This window comes from Sarcophilus harrisii, chromosome 2 (genome assembly GCF_902635505.1).
Source record: "Sarcophilus harrisii chromosome 2, mSarHar1.11, whole genome shotgun sequence".
NCBI lineage: Eukaryota > Metazoa > Chordata > Mammalia > Dasyuromorphia > Dasyuridae > Sarcophilus > Sarcophilus harrisii.
This window is the reverse complement of record NC_045427.1, coordinates 52,657,457-52,672,398: the sequence shown is the minus strand read 5'-3', so window position 1 is coordinate 52,672,398 and position 14,942 is coordinate 52,657,457. Positions and strand designations below refer to the sequence as shown.

The following is a 14,942-nucleotide window of genomic DNA, read 5'->3' as shown; positions in this document are numbered from 1 at the left end:
CTTTTTCCTTTATTCGTTCATAAACTAGACTTACCCAGACCTAGTAACTCGGTAGTTAGGTGGGTCAGTGGAGAGAATTCAGGACTCAAGAGGAGCTGAATTCAAATCCAGCTTCAGACTTGGCAAGTCACTAAATCACTGTTTGCATCCATTTTCTTAATTGTAAAAAATTGTAAAATTGTAAAAAAAAAATTGTAAAATTTTTTTTAAAATTGTAATTTACAAAAAATTGTAAAGTTGTAAAAAAAATTGTATAATAGTATCATTGACCATCCAGGATTTACAAGAAGCAGATGAGATAATATTGTAAAGCCCTTGGCACACTTAATTGGCCAGAAGGGTAAATGGTTAAAATCAAAAGAGCGCTGGTTCTGGAGTTCATCTCAAAAACAAGAGGGTTGGACACATGATCTCCATAGATCCCTTCCAGCTGTCAATATATGATCATACCCACTAATTCTACTCTGCCTTTTATAGATGAGAAAACTAAGAAAAATTTCTTTCCAACAAAGAAAAATTGTTTTCATATAATTTACATTAAATCATACAATTCAGTATGTAGTCATACAACTAAGAGCCAAACCCATGGTCCTTTGATTTCAAACCCAGCATGCTTTTTATTCCGACATGTACCTTTGACTGCACTCTGTTCTTATGTCTAATGAGTCTTTGTTGGTAAAGGAAATTAGGGTTGAGGGTATACAGTTGAGGATCTTGAAGTAGGACTGGGGTTGAAGATGACAGTGGTCCCTGGAGCTGGATCAAAGACAAAGTCTTGGGTGCAAAGAGAAATCCTCCAGTGGTGGATCATCTCTGATCCTTTCCTTTTCTTACAGGCTTCTTCCTCTTCCCTTGAGATATCGACTGCTACAAAGCCCCCTGTCAAGGACGTGGAAGTACGCCCGGGGGACAGCCTGGACAGAGGCAGCAGGACGGTGCAGGAGGCCGTCTCCAGCTCCGACCAATGCCAGCTGAGTGGACCGGATCCCGAGAGTGCTGACGTTGGAGCCATAAGTAGGTGTCTTTTCACATGTAGCTTGAGTAGAGTAACACAGAACTGTGGTATATAGGGATTTGCACAAGGCTCCCAGAAGTCTATAGCTACATACTGCTCTGACCATGTGGACAGACCTTACCCAGCCCATCGCTGGTTGTACAGGGAAGGAGCAGTGAGCGGAGGCTAATTCCACCTCCTAGGCGGAGGCCTGTTACCAGGCCAAAGGGGAGCCTCACTCTGGGATAACCCAGTACCCCCCCTTCCAAGATCAAAAGCATTTAATTTGATTTATATTTCAGTGTTTCTACTATAGTATGAGAGTAACCTGATCACTGACCTCTCCCCTTCCTAATTTCCTTGGGAAAATCCCAGAGTAGCTATTGAGGCCATAAAATGAGTCTCCATCAGTAAGGGCTTTGGAGACGGCAGCTGGAGGTGGAGGCTCAGGTCTCCTTCCCTGCCAGTGGATTGGAGTTAAAAAAAATCCCCGCCTTTGCGGCTCTGGATTCCCTCCACCGAGTGGTGTTTGTTTAGCAACAGGAGCTGGTGCCAGTGAGCAGAAGGGGATCAGGAGGGAGTCTTGGGGGTGGTCCGGGAGGCCTACAGAACACCAAAGAGTTGATGGACTATACCCCTCAAGTGACTGTGAAAGGGCTCATTGGGAGGGTCCACTAAGCCTGAAAGGCCATTTCTAGGGTCCCAGTGATGACAGATGACAGAGTTTGGAAGTCTCTGAGAAGTGAAATGCCAAAAATCTGATCTTTCTGATATATATAGAGAAAGAGTGCTAGCCACTGATGAGAAGCAGAATTGGGAATGGGAATCATATGGATTTATAGATATAGTAATGATTGTGCTAACCGCCAGCTCTCATAGGAGAACGGGAAGATGGTGGAGAAAAGGTGAAATTTGCTATTGACTCTGTGAGCCATTGACTTCTGAAGGGGCTTATATGTACTGGCTAAGGGTTTGAGTGGACGTCAGGCCCGACTGGCAAAGCAACAGAGAAGGTAGCAGTGACCAGTAGCCTGCATGCTAATGAAAGCAGTTGTCTGGGGTCATAGAATTATAGCATTAGAACTTGCAAGGAATTTAGGTCAGTTAGTTCAGCTCTCTTGCTTTTCTTTTTATTATTACTATTTTCTTTAAATTTATGGAATTAAAAAAAGCATTTCCATAATATAGTCAAATAAAACAATTGATTGTTCATGAAACTGTAGACAAGAAAACTGAGGCCCCAAGAGCCCAAGAAATGCCCAAGGTTGTGAGTTTGGTCATACAGTAAGGTTATATACCTAAAGTTTCTTTCTCTACCTGGATGGACCATCTGAAACAGAGCTCATCTTCTCTCCAACGCTCATCCTTGCTCTTAGATGCCTCAGAGGCAGCTCGATTGTGTGGGTAGGATGTTGTTCTGGTGTCAGGAAGACCTGAGTTCAAAGCAAGTCTCGGGATATGTTGACTTTCATTCTCTAAGAGAACCAAAATGATATCCCTAAGTTGGAGTCAAGATACAGCGTTCCCAATTGTGACTGATAAGATCCCATTGAGGCAGGTGTACCACAGGTCAGGCACAAATAGTGATTTAGAGTGAAAATGTCTCTGAATTGGTGCATTTCTTTTGAGCTCCTGCTTCTTTCCTAGAGCACACAGTCTCTTTTTAAATTCAGACACGCCGAGCTGTTTGGTCCTCTGTTTGTATCACCTATACCCTGCCATCCACTCTAAAGTTCTTTAGAGAAACCTTGAAAGTGTCCTTGTATTGCTTCTTCTGACCTCCATGTGAGCGCCTTGTGTGACTTATGGGACTGGGGGCAAGTCATTTGACTTCTCTCTGACCTGTTTTTTTCATCTGTAAAAGGAGGATAATAAGAGTACCCATTTCCCAGTGTTGGTGTGAGGATCAAATGATACTTAAAAATGCTCTGCAAACCTTAAGTTAGTTATCAATACTGTTATTGTGGTAAAGGCAACTCAACTTAACAGATTCACATTTGCAGAGCCAATCTGGATTCTTCCCTCTTCCTCATCCCTCATTTGGCGAGTCTCTCATCCGGACTCTTCTTTTCACTCACAAGGCTATAACTGTAGGTCAGGACCGTTTTTGCTCTCTCCTTACCTTTTGCAGCAGCCCCCAATGGATGTCTTTGCTTCCAATATCTTCTCTGTCTAATCTATCTCCCATACTGTTATCAAATTCACATTCCCAAAATATGATTTTATCTTTTACTTCCTCACTCAAAAATCATGCTTCTGGGATAAGATACAAACTCTTCAGCCCGGCATTAAGCCCCTGCTGGTCCCAATTTTCCTTCTCATGTTAATTTCACACTATTCCAATCATTCTCCTTTCCAGTCAAAATGGCAATCTGGTTGTCCCTTAAACTCAACATTCCATCTCCCATCTCCTTGCTCTTACATGATCTGTCTTTCAGAGTAGAACCTTCTGTGTTTGCTGATTGTCCCTTCCTACTTCCCCCTAACCCTCCATCTTGTTAGTATTTTCTCCCACCTCCCTATTTGCATGTTGTATTCTTCCTGCTTCTAAAATATAAGCTCTAGGTGTTGAACTAGATAGAATGTCAGCTTTGAAATCCAGGAGGACTTGAGTTCAAATCTGACCTCAGGCACCCAACATTTCCTAGCTGTGTGACCCAGGCAAGTTATTTAACCCCAGTTGCCTCAGCAAAAAAATAAAATAAAATAAAATAAAATCTAATTCTTTGAAGGCAAAATCCAGTTTATTTTATTCTTTGTATTTCCAGGCTCTTGTATAGCACCTTGTACTCAATAGGTGCTTAATATATGTTTTGTTGAATTGAATTCTTTTTTTTTTAGATGCAATAGGCTTTTTAATTTAGTGGATTTTTAAAATGTATAATAGCTTTTTATTTTTCAAGATACATGCAAAGATAGTTTTCAACATTCACTCTTGAAAACCTTGAAGTATGAATTTTTCTTTCTCCCTTAAACAGCAAGCAATCCAATATAGGTCAAACATGTGCATCAATTGACTTCTTTAATAGCTAACTTCTTACATACAATTTTCCAGAGATCCTCTGATGGCCAATGAAAGGCAAGTGATATTGCAGAAGGAACATTGCATCGCAATTGGGAGATCTGAGTTCAAATCCTGGCTCCAACATTTATTATCTGGATAGACATGAATAAGTCATTAATTTCTCCAGCCTTTTTCTCCTCTATAAAGTTATATTAGAGTCTGTAGTAATCTTAACTCATGGGATTTTTGTAGAGATACAAAAAGATAGGATACATGAAATGCTTTAGACACCTTAAAAATTCTTCATCAATATCAGCTACTGCCATAGTGAGCCACCCAACCCATCCAAAGCTCTTACACCAGAATCTTGTCTTAGTTTCCAAGAATATACCATAAAGTAGTCCTTTGATATTCTTTAGTCTATTTACCCAAGCTTATCTTCCCAGTGCCTGATTTCCTGTGTAATCTGGTAATCCCACAGCCTCATGGGAGACTGTCTCAGAGTCCTTGGCCATTTTGTATGTCCTGGACCTTTTGGCAGTTGGGTATAGCCTATGGACCCTTTCTCAGAATCATGTTTTTAAGCGATTAAAGGCAATTCTAAATTTTAGCAAGAGGCTAATATAAAGATATAATTTTTTGCCCATTGAGATTCACAGATCTCCTGAAATCTGTCCATGAATCCTGTGGAGAAAGGTTAAGAAAGCCTGGTTTATGACAAAGGCCACAGTTATCTGCCTTCCAAACAGCTTGCATCTATGCTCTGCCTTGGTTCATTGCTCATCACTTGACCACTTCCTGTCCACTCCCTGGAGACCAATTTCTTTCTCTGTCTCCCTTTCCCTTGGATCTTCACACTCTGCTTATCTTAAAGTCCCAAACCACCTGGTAAGAAAGCTGATGAGCCCCAGGGTCTGGCTCCTAGGCACCCCTAACGGTTCAAAAGTCAGGAGGGACTGCATTCCTAGGGAAGATGGAGAATGGAGTTTGGAGATGGAATCCCCCCATCCTGTTATCTCTCCTCCCCAACCCTCAGAGAGGCCGAAGGTCATGCTTTTCATAGTTCTTCTCCAAAGAAATAGAGGAAATGCCTCTGAGCTCTTGTGGGAGGGATGATGAGAGGATAACCCCTGCTAGGGAACAGCCTCCTCTCAGATTAGCAAAGGCAGTGAACAGGGAAGAGATGGAGCTGGTTCAAAGTAAAAGCTGCTGTTTCTCTTTGACTTACGCAATTTCACATCTATCCTAGATGCTGGTCTCATCCTAATTGTGGTGTATTGGTCATAAAAAGAAGTAAAGTGGATTTCAATCAATATTATTGAGTTCTTATTTCAATATGGGCAGCCAGGTGGTACAGTCGAGAAAACTCATCTTCCTGAGTTCAAATCCAGCCTCAGACACTTAGCCACATGATCCTGGGCAAGACACTTAACTCTGTTCACTTCAGTTTCCTCATCTTTAAAGTGAACTGGAGACAGAAATGACAAACCACTTTGGTATCTTTGCCAAAAAAAAATCCAAATGGGGGTATGAAGAGCTGGATGTGTTTGAAATGACTGAACAACAAAACCTATTTTGATGTGCTTTGCACTGCCCTCGATGCTGGGGATGGAGGGCACCCACAAAACAACCCCCATGACCCTCAAGGAGCTTAAATTTACTGGGAAGATACAACCTATGAGCAATAAGTCTGGGGCCCTGAAAATTATATTCTTCAGAAACTGTGGTATTCTATAACTGCCTGACATGTAACCTCACTCAGAAAATACGGCTGTTCAAGAGATGGTCTTTATTAAAGACAGAAGCTCAGGGTCAGAAAAACCGCAGCATGGCTTCCCAAAGGCAATGCTGCCCGTTCTTGTTCTCCTGTCCATCTCTGGCTTCAGCTCATCATCCATTCAAAGTGTCTTCCTGAGAAATGCAGGCCCATAGACAAGCTCTATAGGTTATCAGTCCAACTATACATTACAGTCTTGACAACAGACATTCTTCATTCACTTGGTTTTTGCCATATGGAGAGTTGGGCCAAACACTTTTGAATGATTATGAACCTCCCTGAGGAAGATTTCCCGTGTTCCCGGTCACCCATAGGGTGACGGAGAGCCCTTTATCCATGTGGCAGACCGAGCAGTCTGAAATATAAGAAGCTATGTTGCTTAAGAAGTGAGGTCAATGATATCATCAGAGAAATGGAGTATGGGTTGCTTAGTGAGAGTGAGGAGAGATTAATCAGTCAATAAGCATTTATTAAGCATAAGATATGCTAAACATTGTGGGAGGCACTGGCAATATAAAGATGAGAGAAACAATCCTTACCATCAAGGATAACCAATGGGCAGCCTATGTAATACAGGAGAATCCATGATTTTAAAAGACTTAAAGTTAGACCTTTGATACACAGGATGGACCCCTTGTGGAGGTCAAGGTCTTGAGAGAGCATGGTCAAGTTCCAAAAGATAGGTAGGCATGGAGAAGTTGTAATTGGCTTTCTGGGAAGAAATGAGGGAAAAAGAGGAACATCAATGAAATGATAGGTCTATTCAAGTATTAAAATAGCAAGAAAATTGAGGAGGGAAAGTCCTAACAATGGGAAATTGGAGAGATGTCCATGAGGAAGTGGGTCCCCGAAGTGAGTCTTGAAAGAATATAGGAATTCCAAGAGGCATTTGGTGAGGAGGGACTGCATGGCTGAAGGAATAAAGTAGGAAGACAGGTTAAGATGGTACTAATCAAACACCTTGTTTGAGCATTTGTTAAGCACTAGAGATACAAAAACAAGAATAAAAATCTCTTCCCTTAAGGAGTTTCTATTCTAGTCCAAGAGGGTCTGGACTGTGACTTTTTGGGTTGTGGGGAGTGAGCTAAAGGGAAGTCTAGGGCCCAGGGATTGATATCCACCAGCTCCACCATGTCACCATGACATACGCTGCTCCACTGTTCAATATGGAAGGATGCCTGAAAAGAGAGTGAGTTATTTGTCCCTAGTATAAGTATAAACAAAGTGAATTTCAATCAAGATTATTGAATATTTATTTCAATATGGGTGACCAGGTGGAATCATAGAGCACAGAGTAGTAGTGCCGTAGGATAGTGAGTTACCTGTTCCTAGAGGTGTTATAGCAGTTATCTCATCTCTCAAGGACAGTAAAGGGGGGATTCTTCACTGGATCACTGAATGTTAGCACAGCAAGTTACCTTTTTTATCATCTGGTTCAATTCAGCCATTTTAGGGTAAAGAATCCAACACCCAAAAAAGAATCACAAAATGAGGGATAATGTCAGAACTGCCATCCAGCTCTCCTGACTTGGAAACATAAGATAGGCATTTGCATGGTACTTTAAGGCTTAAAAACCTCATTCCTCATAACAACCCTGTGAAGTCAGTCAGCGCAGAGAGGTTGACTTGCCCAGCTCACACAGCCAGTCAATGTCAGAGCTTGGATTAAAACCCAGTTTTTCTAGTCCCTTGCTATTCTTGCAACACCACAGTGCCACTCAAAGACTATGGAGTGGGAGGCTGGACTAGCCCTCTTGGGTTCCTTCCAAGTCTTAAATCCTCTGATAGGATTCCTGGGTCTATCCTGTAAGCAGTGGGCTATGTGCTCAACACCCTTGTGGGAGGGACTCCCATGCCCCAACACTTTGTTTTGCTACAACCCAGATGTAGAAGCAGTTACTGGCAACAGAGAAGGGGGAGCAAAAAGCATGTGAGCCCCTAGGAGCTCCACCTTCCTACCTCTTCTTCTTTCCTCTCACAAAGCACCAGTCTAAAGTACTGGGAGAAAGGCAGCCCTTTCTGCAAGCAGGGAGGTCTGCGTTAGCCAAATGCCAAGTTCAGAGACATAAATTTAATCCCTGGAAAAATTAAGGTGGGTTAGTGAGAAAGAGGAGACAGAGACAGAGAAAGACAGAGACAGAGAGAGATAGGAGAGAGACAGAGAGAGACAGCAACAGAGAAAGACACAGAGAGAGAGAGACAGAGAGAAAGACAGAAAGAGAGAGAAAGAGAGACAGAGACAGAGAGAGACAGCGACAGAGAGAGACACAGAGAGAGAGAGACAGAGAGAAAGACAGACAGAGAGATAAACAGAGACAGAGAGAGAGACAGAGACAGAGACAGAAAGAGACACAGAGAGAGAGACAGAGAGAAAGACAGAGAGACAGAGAGACACAGAGAGAGAGACAGAGAGACACAGAGAGAGAGACAGATGATTTATGAGGTTAGAGGGCATTGTTTTTTTATTCTGGTTTTCACACAGTGGGTGCCAGGCAAAACAGCTCTGACCCAGGAGTCCAGCAGCAGAGCCTGCCAGTGTTGTAGTGAGAACTGAAGGAAGCGCTTCCCTCCATGACCTCAGTGTCCCGCGGGGTCCTCGTGGGAGGTGTCCACTCCCATCCCCAGCCCTCTGGGCGGGAGGAAACAGAAGACCTCATGCAGTCAGTCACACCTCCACCCCCTCCTCGACCACAAGGGCGGGCACACACATGCACACAATTTCCCGTTATTCTGACCCTCCCGCCTCCCCAAGAACAGGCTGTGAATGGCTGAGAGCCCTGGAGAATCCTCCTGGAGCGAGGGCAGACATGACAGGGGTCGCCCCCCGCGGCGAGAATGCGTGCTGGGGTGTGCGGGGAGCGGGGGCAGCCGGGGGACACGAGCCTCCCATCCGCCAGCTGCTCCCCCTTCAAGCTGCTGGGAGCCGCGGCGTGATGGCAGGGCTGGAGCCAGGGACGTGCCAGGAGAGCCGTCCCCGCGGTTAGGCCGGAGCCCCCAGGTTGCCGTCTGCTGCTCAGGAAACGTGACATTGACTAATGGTTCATTACACACCTGCCACATCTCATTGGCGCCTGAGTGCAGCCTTCCTGTTCCCAGCCGGGCTGCTCGCTGCCTTGGTGTTCGCAGACACTCTGCGCTCTCTCTCTCTCTCTCTCTCTCTCTCTCTCTCTCTCTCTCTCTCTCTCTCTCTCTCTCTCTTTCTGTCTCTCTCTCTCTCTCTCTGTCTCTCTCTCTCTTTCTTGGTCTCTCTCCTCTCTCTCTGTCTCTCTCTGTCTCTCTCTGTCTCTGTCTCTCTCCCTTTCTGTCTCTGTGTCTGTCTGTCTCTCTCTCGCTCTTTTTTTCTCTCTCTCTCTCTGTCTCTCTGTCTCTCTCCCTCTGTCTCTGTGTGTCTCTCGGTCTCTCTCCTTCCCTCCCTTCCACCTTTCTTCCTCCCTCCCTTCACTCTACCGCTTTCTCTCTTCTTCTCTTCTATGTCCCTCTGTGTTTCTGTTTCTCTGTCTCTTTCTGTGTCTGCTTTTCTCTCTCCTCCTCCTCCTTCTTTCCCTCCTCCTCCTCCTCTTCCTCCTTTCCCTCCTCTTTCTTCCTCTCTCACCCAAGCACAGACTGAGTGCTCTCCCAGCTTGAATGACTGCTCACAGGGGCTACCAGGATGAGTAAGAGAGGGAGAAGACCATTTCCCAATCACTCACCATGGTCCCTGCCCCTTTGATTTCATACTTGGGGACGGTGTTTCACCTTTTACTCATTCATCATGCATGCTGTACAGTCATAGACAGAGTGGCTGAGGCACTGAGCTTCAGCTCAGGAGACACGGGGGAATATCTTTATCCCTCCCAAACATGCCCACCTAAAAGCAGGCACTATCTTTCCCCTGAATATCTCCTCTCCTATCCTGCCCCCGGGAATGGCCAGCCCAGGACACAGTTGGAGAGGGTCTGACTCTCCTGTTCTCTAGAGAGAAGCCCTGTATTTGGATCCAAAGACCTGCAGGTTTGGATCTCACCTATGCTCCTTATAGTAGACATTGGCAAAGTCATTTCCCTTTTATGGGTCTCCATTTTTTCCTCCATCTATATAATGATAGTTATGAGGTGGTGGAAGATGACTGGACTATTTGTTCTCTGAGATTCTTTCCAGCTCATGAGCCTAAATTTCCCCTAAGATACTGCTTTTCTCTCCACGTTGTGCTTGTGGAAAATCAGTCTGTGTTAGCAGCTTCAGCAGGGGGCATGGGGACAAGCGTTAAGTCCATGGAGCCGCCATGTTCCCTTCTCACCACATGCTGCAGAATGAATTTTCCTGTTGAGATGGTGTTATGTATTTCAGCTACATCTCCTTGGGAGGTGGGGAGTGGGGGGAACCTGTCAAGTTACTATATTTTTGACTAGGCTGTGAGAGGATTTCGAGAAGAGGGTTATACAGATGGAAGGAGCAAACCAATCGGGACAAGAGAAGAAAAAAGAAAAAAATGAAACAAAACACCATGATGTGGATCTTAAACTTTTTCCACTCATGCCCCCTTTTCACCAAAGAAATTTTTACGTGATCATGTGTATACAGATATAAAAATAGGTATACAAATCAAACATTTGTTGATAATAAATCATAATTTTGCACTTCCTCATTTAATTAGGGAACCCCATATGGAGTTGAAACTCACAGTTTAAAAAACACATATATGTGGGGCAGTTAGGTGGTGCAGTGGACAGAGCACCAGCCCTGAAGTCAGAAGGACCTGAGTCTCAGATCAGATCTGATCTCAGACACTTAACACTTCCTGGCTGTGTGACCCTGGGCAAGTCACTTAACCCCAATTGCCTCAGCAAAAAAATAAAAATAAAAATAAAAACACAGATATGGATGATTTTGCAGAGAAAGCCCTGAACTGGCAAACGAGACATTAGTTCAAATCTAAATTTCATCCAAAAAAGAGTGTAGAGTATTTGATAGAGAGAAGTAAGATGGAACCAGATTGTGTAGAACCTTGAATGCTTTACAAAAGAATTTGGCCTTTAATTTAGTAAATAATAGGGAGCCACTGAATATTTTTGAGCAGGGAAATGACATTATTATATATCCATACATAAGAAAAACTCCTTTGGCAGTCAGATAAAGGTGGATTAAACCTGTGGGAGGCTATTGCAGGGTCAAGGGTGGTATTGAATGGATGACCTAAATGGGAATGTGTGAGGCTCGCCTTCCTTTTCTTCCCCTGCCCTTCCTGTGAGTGGTAAAATGAACCAGTTTGGAAATGAATAGGAGTCTAGGAAGAATTTTTCAGGAGACACTTTCCCATCAGGAAATGAAAGCAGATGAAAGGTAAGTTTCTTTCAAAGTGTGGCCCTTGGCAGCTAAATCCCTTAGCGCCTTGAGCTGGCATCCAATCTATGTGCAGGGGTCAGCAGGAAGGCTTGCCTTTGAGTCATCTCCAAGAGGAGGCCCCAGGGATTTGAGTATGGTTTGTATATGATTTGCATATCATTGTAGGTTCTGAGGTACCTGCTTAGGCTCATTTTCAAGCAGACACATTTTCAGTTACCTTTAGAGTCATCAGTCTCTGATCTTTTTTTTTTCTCTTTCTATATTCCAAAGAAGGATAAATATTGAAGTATTCTCCCACACCAAAGCAACATAATACACTAGCAAGAGCATTGAATTGGGAGTGAGAAAGCTGTCATTCAGTCCCTTTAGGTCAACTCTCCATAACCTCATTTGGGGTTTTCTTGGTAAAGATAAAGGAGTGCTTGGCCATTTCCTTCTCCAATTCATTTTACAGATGAGGAAACTGAGGCAAAGAGGGTGAAGAGATTTGCCCAGAGTCACATGGCTAATTAGTACCTATTTGAACTCAGGAACATGAGTCTTTCTGACTCCAGGTCAGATACTTTATCCATTGCACCACCCAGCTGTCCAAGATAGTTCTCAGTTCAAATTCCAACTCCATTTATTACCTGTGTGATTTCAGTCAAGGAAATTCATTTCTCTGGGCCTTCATTTCCTTATCTGTAAATGAGGAGATTAGGTTTTTCTTTTTCTTTTCTTTCTTTCTTTTTTTTTTTTCTTTTGACAACAGTGTTGTCAAACAACTGGGTCTCTCTTTGGAATCATGTATTTAATGCCAAAAATGAAAACGTAGACTTACAAAGGAAACCAATAATATTGAAAAACAATTACCAATATTTTTTTAATTCACAGACCTCCAGGTTAAGAATCCCTGCTTTATAGTCTTTTCCAGCTCTAAATATTCATTTCTCCAAATTAATATTTTCAGAATGCCTAGTATGGGAGCAATTGTGGGGATTAACAAGAGGTCCCTGGTCTCCGGGACTCAGAGATCTAGTTGAGAAATCAAGACCTAATATTACCAGAATGTCTCTTTGGCAGAACGGGGAAGTAGAAGCACAGATTGTCTCAGTTGCTTTATCAGTTTTAAGATCTGCAAATCCTTTTGTTTTTCTAATCCAACCTTGGAAGGTAAGTAGTGCAGACTTTCCCAGGTTCACACAACTTGTGGACATCCCCCCAAACTCCAGGACTAAGGCTCTTTCTGTTCCATCCCTTTGTCTCTATATCCTACCACACTGCTTCTAATTCAGAGAAAGGCCACTGATAGGAGTCCTCAGAAGTTGGGTAACCTTAGGTCAGTCACTTATCTTCTTAGCCTCAGTTTCCTCATCTCAACTCGAGGTAAAAATAACATCCATGGGATAAAGTTGTGAAGATCAAATGAGATTTTATATATATATATATATATATATATATATATATATATATATATATATCTCATTTGATCTTATATATATATATATATATATATATATATATATATATATAATGTATGTTAATATTCTTATTTCCTGGGCTTAGGAAATGGAGGCTCTTAGTTGAGACTACCTAATTCTAAATAACATTAAGGCTTTCCCAAGATTTGCTGGAGCAGACACTGCCACAAAGGGTTTAATATTGGCTACTGGGGAAACTGCTAGTTCTCATTATGCAGTTCTGTGGGAGCTTAGAGGATGGAAGGTGGGCCTGGGAAGGAGATGGCATTTGGGTCAAGCTTTGGCCTTTTCCTCTCCTTCCTTGGAATGATTTACAAAACAAAATGGTGCACAAAACATTCAGTCATTATCCTCCCCCACCTTCCCAGCCTCTTTCCTTCTGGGCTTTCAAGCTGAATTAGGACTTGGAAGGCTTTAAGCTTTGATCTCAAACCAATTAATGGTGTTGATTTCTCTGCAACTCTAAATAGCATTGGGAAGACAAATTTGTGCAAGGTGGCTGGGTTGTAGGAACTAAGACAAGACTGTGTGTATAAGAAGGAGTCTTAGGGCTCCCATCTATCTTTTGGGCTGGCCATGTTGTTGGAATGCCAAATGTACACTTGCCAAAAAGATTATTTTATGGAGGACTCTCACATGACAGGTGCTCACAAGGTGGTCAGAAAAAAGCAATACAAGAATACTCTCATAAGAACTCTAGAATCGATTCTATGACATGGGAGACACTAGCACAGGACTGTCCATCATGGCGTGCCCTCATCAGAGGAGGTGCTGTGCTCTATGAGCAAAGCAGAAGTGTAGTAGCTCAGAAGAAACATAAGATGAACAGTTAGGGGAGCTATCCCAAATGAACATAGGGATTATTTGTGCCCGTCCTGTGGCAGAGCAATCGGAGCTCATATTGGGCTGATCAGCCACAGTTAGACACACAATTTGACTCTAACATAGTGGTGCCATTTTGGAATTCTTTGAGAACAAAGGACAGCAACCAACTGATCTGTCCATAAGCCAACAAAAGGTTTTAAACCTTCCTATGCTTATCAGGGCTCTCTGGACCAAAGATAACTCTTTTGTTCATATCTGTAGATTATAAGATTTAGAGCTAAAAACATAATGGAGATTGTCTCGTCTAATCTCCCTCCCATTCCCAACACTGACTTTTTAACCGAAGAAGAAAGGACTATCACTGTGGGGAAGTCACTTTTTTAAGGTCACACAGAAGAGCCATGATCTAAAATAATTTCTTATCACTACAAGGCACTGGCAATGCAGAGACCCATTTTCCCCTCATTTTGCTTATCAAGCTACCTTTCCTGTGGCCGGTTTTATTTTTACACACAAGCTAGAAGAAAATTTCAGATATCATGGCAATAAAGATTTTTTTAGGTACTATGTTGATTTGGTGGCTGATTTAGTAAAGTACAAAAGGCATTTACATGGATATTTAATAAAAATACATGAATCAACCGGGCATCAGCTCCAAGTAGTTTCATAATGGCACAAAAGATAAAAATAGACTTTTATACCTGGTGACTTGCTGGGAGGACTTTTTTAGGGGAGGCAGCTCTGAATCTTGTAGAGTACTGGACTGGAGGCAAGAGACCGGAGTTTGAATCTCAGCTCTGACCCTTCATATCGGTGTGACATTGGGAAAGTAACTTCCCCCTCATCTGTAAATTGGGGATGTGACTCTTGTATTTCCTCCTTTATTATACTGTGGAAAATGCTATTTATAACCCTTAAAGGGTTATAGATATGTGAGCTATTATTTATTTTTCCCAGTCCTTATCCCCCCCCAAAAAAAAACACCAAACCCTTTTTTAACAGAATATAACAAGAAGGCAGATTTGATGCAAAGGAAGCTACTATATTAGGCCTTGGGGAGGTCAGGTATCTGAGATCCAAAAAGGCAGAGGAAGAAAAAGTAGAAGGAGGAGGAAAAGAAGAAGAAAAGAAAAGAGAAAAAAGAGGAAGAAAAAGACAACAAGAAGGAGAAGAAGAAAAGAAGGGAAGAAAGAGCAAAAGGAAAACAAAGTGGAAGACTAGAAAGACAAAAAGGAAAAGAGGAAGAGGAAGAAGAAAAGAAGAAGAAGAGAGAAAAGCAGGACAAGGAGAAAGGAGAAGAGAAGAAGGAAGAGGAGGAGAAGGAGAAAGGCAAGACTAAAAGCAATGTTTGATATACTGGGGAAGTATAATGCTTGACTGTATAAAAAGAAGCTTACTTTGCAACATTTGACTTATAGACAAACAAGTGAGGAAACTCCATCTCCAATGCAGGTCAACACCTTTTCTAAAGAAAAGACAGTTGCCTTGGGCATTGAAGAGTTAAATGACTTATATTCTGTGGCCCATGTGCTATGTGTGTGAGGCAAGATTTGAACTCAG

General features: G+C 42.7%; 1 protein-coding gene across 3 annotated transcripts in view; it reads left to right on the top strand.

Moving 5' to 3' along the window:
• GSE1 (Gse1 coiled-coil protein) overlaps positions 1–14,942 on the top strand; it is a 770,474-nt gene that overhangs the window by 344,653 nt on the left and 410,879 nt on the right. For all 3 annotated transcript variants that reach the window (XM_031957167.1, XM_003758460.4, XM_012540351.3), the window contains exon 2: positions 837–1,014. In XM_031957167.1, coding sequence (XP_031813027.1) covers positions 837–1,014 — 178 coding nt within the window. The remainder of the gene's footprint in view (positions 1–836; positions 1,015–14,942) is intronic.